Consider the following 6,000-nt stretch of genomic DNA (forward strand, 5'->3'; position numbering starts at 1 on the left):
GGCCGTAGTTCCAATCTCTACCAGCACAACAAATAGAAATAAGTAAATGAAATAACCTCAAGTGTGGCAAGTACATCACATGATTCTGTCACAAATTAACAAGTTGATTACATGGAGTATATGCATATTTCTAATTACCAACCATATCTCAGTAAAGTTCGAGGGAACCAGAGGGGGAAATCTAAACATTTATTCATGCGTGTATCTCAGTAATAGAGAACTTGCCTACAAGATACAAGGCCTCTGGATTGACCTACAACCTGGAAAAATTAAGAGATTTAGGAGGAGAATATTATTCTATGTCTCTACAGAAAAGCTAAGTCCTGACTATATTCCACCAAATGCCCCTACTTAATCATTAACAACCAAAGCACCACAAAGAGTATCCACATCAGAGGAGATGTCATAAGAACCTATGAACTATATGTCACACATGTTGATATATTAACACACAGGAACATTGAATAAAGATATTTATTTGCATATAACCATGAGGATTTACTTACATATAAAATTATTGCTTGCTACTATCTTTGATAAGGCAATATTCCATACCAGATAATGAACCGATATCAATATTACCTGCTCTCAAATTACTAGATTTTAATCTCTGTGTTATCAGTCCTAAACCATTTTCTGCCTAGTGGTCTTTGATTTTTATATGTTGAAAAAAAAATAGAGCTAATGCCATCCACAGCCTAGTCTATATAAAAAAACATGTATTTTGGTTTTCTGGCAAGGTGAAGTACTGTTGATATCTTGCCAGTTACCTACCTACTTATTCTCATCCTACCCCTCTCTGTTCCATTTTGTCGGAACACAGTCCAGGAATGGAGTCATGCGAGGCAAATTCAGATTGTTTGTAAGAAAATGCCAAGAAAACAGAAAAAGAATCTTGCGACCTCAGTGTCTTCAAAAACATGGAATTGTTCTTGGAACATGTTTTTGTGCCCTTCTCATGCATAGCAGATAAGGGTGAGCTTATTTCAAATTATTCATTATAACTGGCTATTGCTATTTGTTTGTTTGCCTCTATAAAGAAATATGTTTTTGCCATGTGTGGCTGTCGTTATGATTATACACTATACTCCTGTGACTCTTCTTGACCCTCGGGGCATAAATTGTCTGATGCTCTGAATAAAGTTGACTATTGCAGACTTTAGTCTTCCTCAACTTTAGGCTCTACTCACATCGTTAACTAGAACAGTAAACACATTCTCACTATCCCTCACATGATTACTATAGAAAGGATTTCCTTTTCATTATTGGTCAAGTTTGAAGGGGAAAAATTTGGCCACAGAGAAAAACGTCTTATAAAATTTTTCCCCAAATGTTCTAGTGTAGAAAACAGGGTTTCTCCCTTGGTCACAGGCCCAGATCTCACTGAGAACAGGAGCGTAGACAATGAATGGAGGAGGAGGAATGAACTTGAGTGGGTAAGCAAGAGAATGAGTGAGTGAATACATAAACAATCATTTCCATAGAAGTAGTTTTACAATTTTATCGCAAAGGGTTGGTTTGTTCTGGAATATGAGGAGGGAAGCTTTCCAGCAGACTCTGATACTGTGGATTAAATAAACTTGGAGAAGATTGGAATTCTCAAAAAAAAACCAAAAGGAAATTAAAATCAGAATGACTAATTGCATATGTACGCACTACATATATTACAGAACTGACATAGGGACTTTCAAACAGTAGTTTGAAAATGGCTGTTTTTCTCAAACCATACTCTTGAGATGGTGCAACTACATATTTGAACTGGAGAAACATGTAAATGCTAAGACCTATCCATAATAGCTTCTTTAGGGACAGAACAGTGTTCTATCCCTTATACATTTTCTTATAAGTATTATAATATTCAATTTTTAATAAAATGTATTTTTTCAAGCAACATAGCGTTGGAAGTAAAATATCTTCATAACTGTGGCCCTACGTATGAGGGCACCTAATGACAGAAGATAGTTTTATAAGTCTCCAGAAACTAAATTATTTTTAAAGGATTTTCCCAGAAACAATTTTTTCTTCAAAAATTCTTATCTAATTATGGCTATGAATGTGGTCTTATTGAAGACATTATGTTGACAGCTGCAGTCAAATGGCTGGTAAATAGTCACATAGACGAGGCTTCAAAGGGCTGACAGGAATTAATTTCCTCTTTTCTCTTCCTCTTGAAAACCAGTCTACTTTCACTGAGATTAGCATGCACAGATACATGCCAATGTGCACATGAGGGCAGTGAAGCAGAACCTTGAAATGAATGCTTACAGAACTAACTTCTCAGACACTATGGGTTTGTTTTTTTTGTTTTTTAGAACTCATGGATTATATCAGTTCCACCATTAATAGTAAAAGGCTTGTCTTCCTTTGTCTTAAGTCATACTCAAAGATCTACAACTTAACCATTTATATAATCATAGAACTGTGTTATTAACAATCATCTCATCTGATATTTCACCATCAATCTTAGTTTTCTAATTCACAAAGTTTAAAGATTTCTACAAATGCAAATTATTGATTTAAGAAAAACACATCTGCATTAAGGAATTTATCAGAATGGTTTCGGATGGGCAAAGGGTGTCACATATAATTTTTCGGTGCAGCTTATTTTCACACATCTGTCATACTTACCGATGAATACCAAGGACTTCCCAATCATTTCCAATATCCTGGGGTCCTATCAAGCTTGGCAGGGTCCCTGGACAGACTTCTATTAATTTGCACAGAAGTGACCATCCTACCTAAAAGCATAATAAAGATAAATATTTACTTTTTTCTCCAAGATACTGTTTCATACACCCCAAAGTATCCTTGAACTCATATTGTAGCCATGGATCCTCCTTTCCATACAAAATGCTGGAATTAAAAATCATGTACCACCATACCCTGTTTACGTGATGCTGAGGATGATCCAGCTGAGGGATTCCTGTATAGCAGGCAAATGTTATACCAACTGAACTATGTCCCCAGTCCCATATCCACACTTTTAAAGATTCACACTCTACAAGCCAATCATGAATGTCTTGTTTTAATGGAACAGATCATGATATCCTTTTTAAATAATCATTTTAAGACAAAACAAAGCCCTAAAAAATGCTTTCTGTGAAATGAAAGTGAGGTGTGTATTTAAGACTACACATTGCTTTCAAACGCAAAAGTATTGTGGCATTCCTGAATAAATACCAAATAGATATCCTTATCATCTAAATCAAACAAAATAAAGAACAATTTTTAAGGGCACACTAAAATTATTACTAAGCAAGAATGGCTATACCCATACCTTATTACTTTTCCAACGTGTAAATATCTGACATAATCTTTCCCAAGAATTCAAGATTTTGATTATAGAAAGAGAGGGGAACTTGGAATGGAGAATTGAAGCTGACGATTTTTGTAGCAAGGGGAAATGACTGGCTTTGGGTAATAGGGGCCTATGAGCAAGCGTGTCCTATGATTGAACCTACATCTATTACTTGGAAAAGAAAAGAAGCTATAATAGGAGATTTAAAATAAAAACCTAAGTGCCGCTTACATTCCCCTCGGTGTCTATCTCTACCCTAAATCTTTCCACAGTAATGCATGATGGCAGAGCTTATATATTTTATAAGCTTACATATTTTACATATATCTTTTTTAAGGATTTGTTGATTTCATGTGTTTGAATGTCTTGCCTGCATATGTGCATATATGTCACCTTTGTGTCTGATGCTTTGAGGTCAGGAGATGGTGTCAGATCTTCCATGCTCCATTTAGCATTTCTAAAGCTGTCAGAAACACTATGAATGAAACACAACTCAGGAAGGAAAGGGTTTATTTCATCTTATAGCTTCCAATCTACCCTCAAGAGACGCTGAGGCAAGAACTCAAGGCATGAACCTGGAGGCAGGAACTGAATCAGAGCCTGTGGAGAAGAGCTGTTCATTGACTTGCTCAGTTTGCTTTCTTGTCCAATCCATAACCTCCTTCTCCAGGGAAGACACCGCTCAGAGGGCACTGGGCCCTCCGACAATCATTAATCAAGAAAATGCCCTCGAGACTTGTTTATCGGCCAGTCCAATGGAGGGAATTCCTCAAATGAGGTTCTCCCTTCCCAGGAACTCTTGCTTGCATTAAGTTGACAAAAACTAGCAAGTACACTCGGTACTGGAATTACACACAGTGTTGAAAGCTACCATTTGTGTGCTGGAAAGCAGAATAGGATCCCCTGAAAGAGGATCAACTGCTCTCAACCACTGAGCCATCTCAGCAGCCCCCATTTTCAAATGCCTTTGCACCGTCCGCTGGACAGGACCCCAACATCAACAAGTCATCCTTTCACTCTGGAAAATATAGGGACCCATGATTCCAACTCAGAGATCAACCCACCCTTCCTACTACTTCTGTAAATCTGAAACATCTTCCATTCTTCCTACATGCTAAAGAACTATACTTAATATGCTCAGGAAACAGAAAATTTCCATTAAGGTAGAGCACAGTTAATGCAGAGGTATCTAAGAATGACTGATGATAAATACTAAAGTATATGAATCCTGGAAGTAAGACTCACTGTGAGTCAGAACTACTCAAAGCAAGACACGATGTGGTGGATGTAAGATTTCGGCCACAGTTTAAAATTCATGCGCTGTAGGATGAGCGGGGAGCTTATGACGAGAATTATGTAGAGGGGAGGAGACTGCAGCCGGATAAGGCTGGACAGGGAAGTGAAGACAAATGGTGCAAAGAGCCGAATGGCAAGGTGAGAAATTCATATTCGCTCGCTATGGAGCAGTAGCACACATCTGTGTGTATACATGAGGAGAAAGGAGGCACCTCACAAAGATAAACATCCATATGGTCTCTCTACAGTCTCGTCTATTTACAGCATGCACACGCTAAAGTCTCTTTACTGTTTCTGAATGAAGCATGAATTGCCTTATGTTGCCACTCTTCCCTTCAAATAATTACAACTTCCTTTAAAAGATATAAATGTCTACCTGTCATTTTTTTAACCCTCCTTTATTTTGTTTAAGGTATATTTAAGTTGAATACCCTCTTTCCCGCCAGGTAAGCAGAACAGATAGTAACAATCCAGATGTCATGGAAACCAACAGCTTCTGAGATATTTTTTAAACCTATATGAAGCCTTTTGGCCAGGCATTTAAGAAAGTAGCATTCTCCAGGGCTTCTAGTGAGGAAATGTGTTCTAGGATGCTGAACTCCTGTCCATACCTGGACGGCTGACTTGCTGAGAAAGCCTGCTTTGCTCAGATTGTTAAGAATACAGCATCAATAACTGCTTGGAAAAGATCCATTCAAGCAGCTGAGCCTGCAGCCAATGAGTGGAGCTTCAGTGACTACGTGAAGTCTTCAGCAACAAAGCAGGGGTAACAAGCGAAGCATTAATCTTTCAATTAGGAACTTTTCTTTCAAAGAGAGAAAGATTTTTCCCTGCACAGATTTGCCAGTCACATCTTTTTCTCTATTATAGTTGCTCTATTAGCTCAAGCATCCCCCTCAGAAACACTTAACTCTCTTTCATTTATTTTGGTCTCCTTCTTCAAAGGTAGGAACTACTTGGGAAAAGAGAAGCAAAATTGAGGAGAAAAAGAAAATGCCATACACGAAGAGGAATACACAGGGCAAGCTTGATAGCAATTCTCCAAGATCTGCATTTGCAAAGAAGCACAAATCAAGAAAAGCATAAAAATCCAGAGTCTGGAATATCATCTTAGATGACTCTAACAAGAAACCTTAACTCACATTTCTGAAGAGAACTCTCCAAACTCCTTACATTCACCAAGAGTTTTTCATTTGGTACTGCTAGATAATTGGATGCCAGAAATAGGAAAGGATGTTCATACGAACTACACCAAGTACGTAAAGAAATTTAAAAGAAAATATTACTTTCCTGTAGACTGTTGAAATCTTGGCAGAGAGATAATCCTTTCTACATCCCCTTTGATAGGACCAATGATGATGTGGCCACTGTGTATGCTTGTAGTATCTGTGCTTTTGCTTTTGCTT

At 37.6% G+C, this 6,000-nt stretch overlaps 1 protein-coding gene across 1 annotated transcript in view; it reads right to left on the minus strand.

Annotated features, from left to right (window-relative positions):
* Lrrk2 (leucine rich repeat kinase 2) overlaps positions 1 to 6,000 on the minus strand; it is a 138,760-nt gene that overhangs the window by 130,197 nt on the left and 2,563 nt on the right. Inside the window, exon 3 of the mRNA XM_026782744.1 lies at positions 2,629 to 2,738. Coding sequence (XP_026638545.1) covers positions 2,629 to 2,738 — 110 coding nt within the window. The remainder of the gene's footprint in view (positions 1 to 2,628; positions 2,739 to 6,000) is intronic.

Source organism: Microtus ochrogaster, chromosome 15 (assembly GCF_000317375.1).
Source record: "Microtus ochrogaster isolate Prairie Vole_2 chromosome 15, MicOch1.0, whole genome shotgun sequence".
In the NCBI taxonomy this organism is placed as follows: Eukaryota; Metazoa; Chordata; class Mammalia; order Rodentia; family Cricetidae; genus Microtus; species Microtus ochrogaster.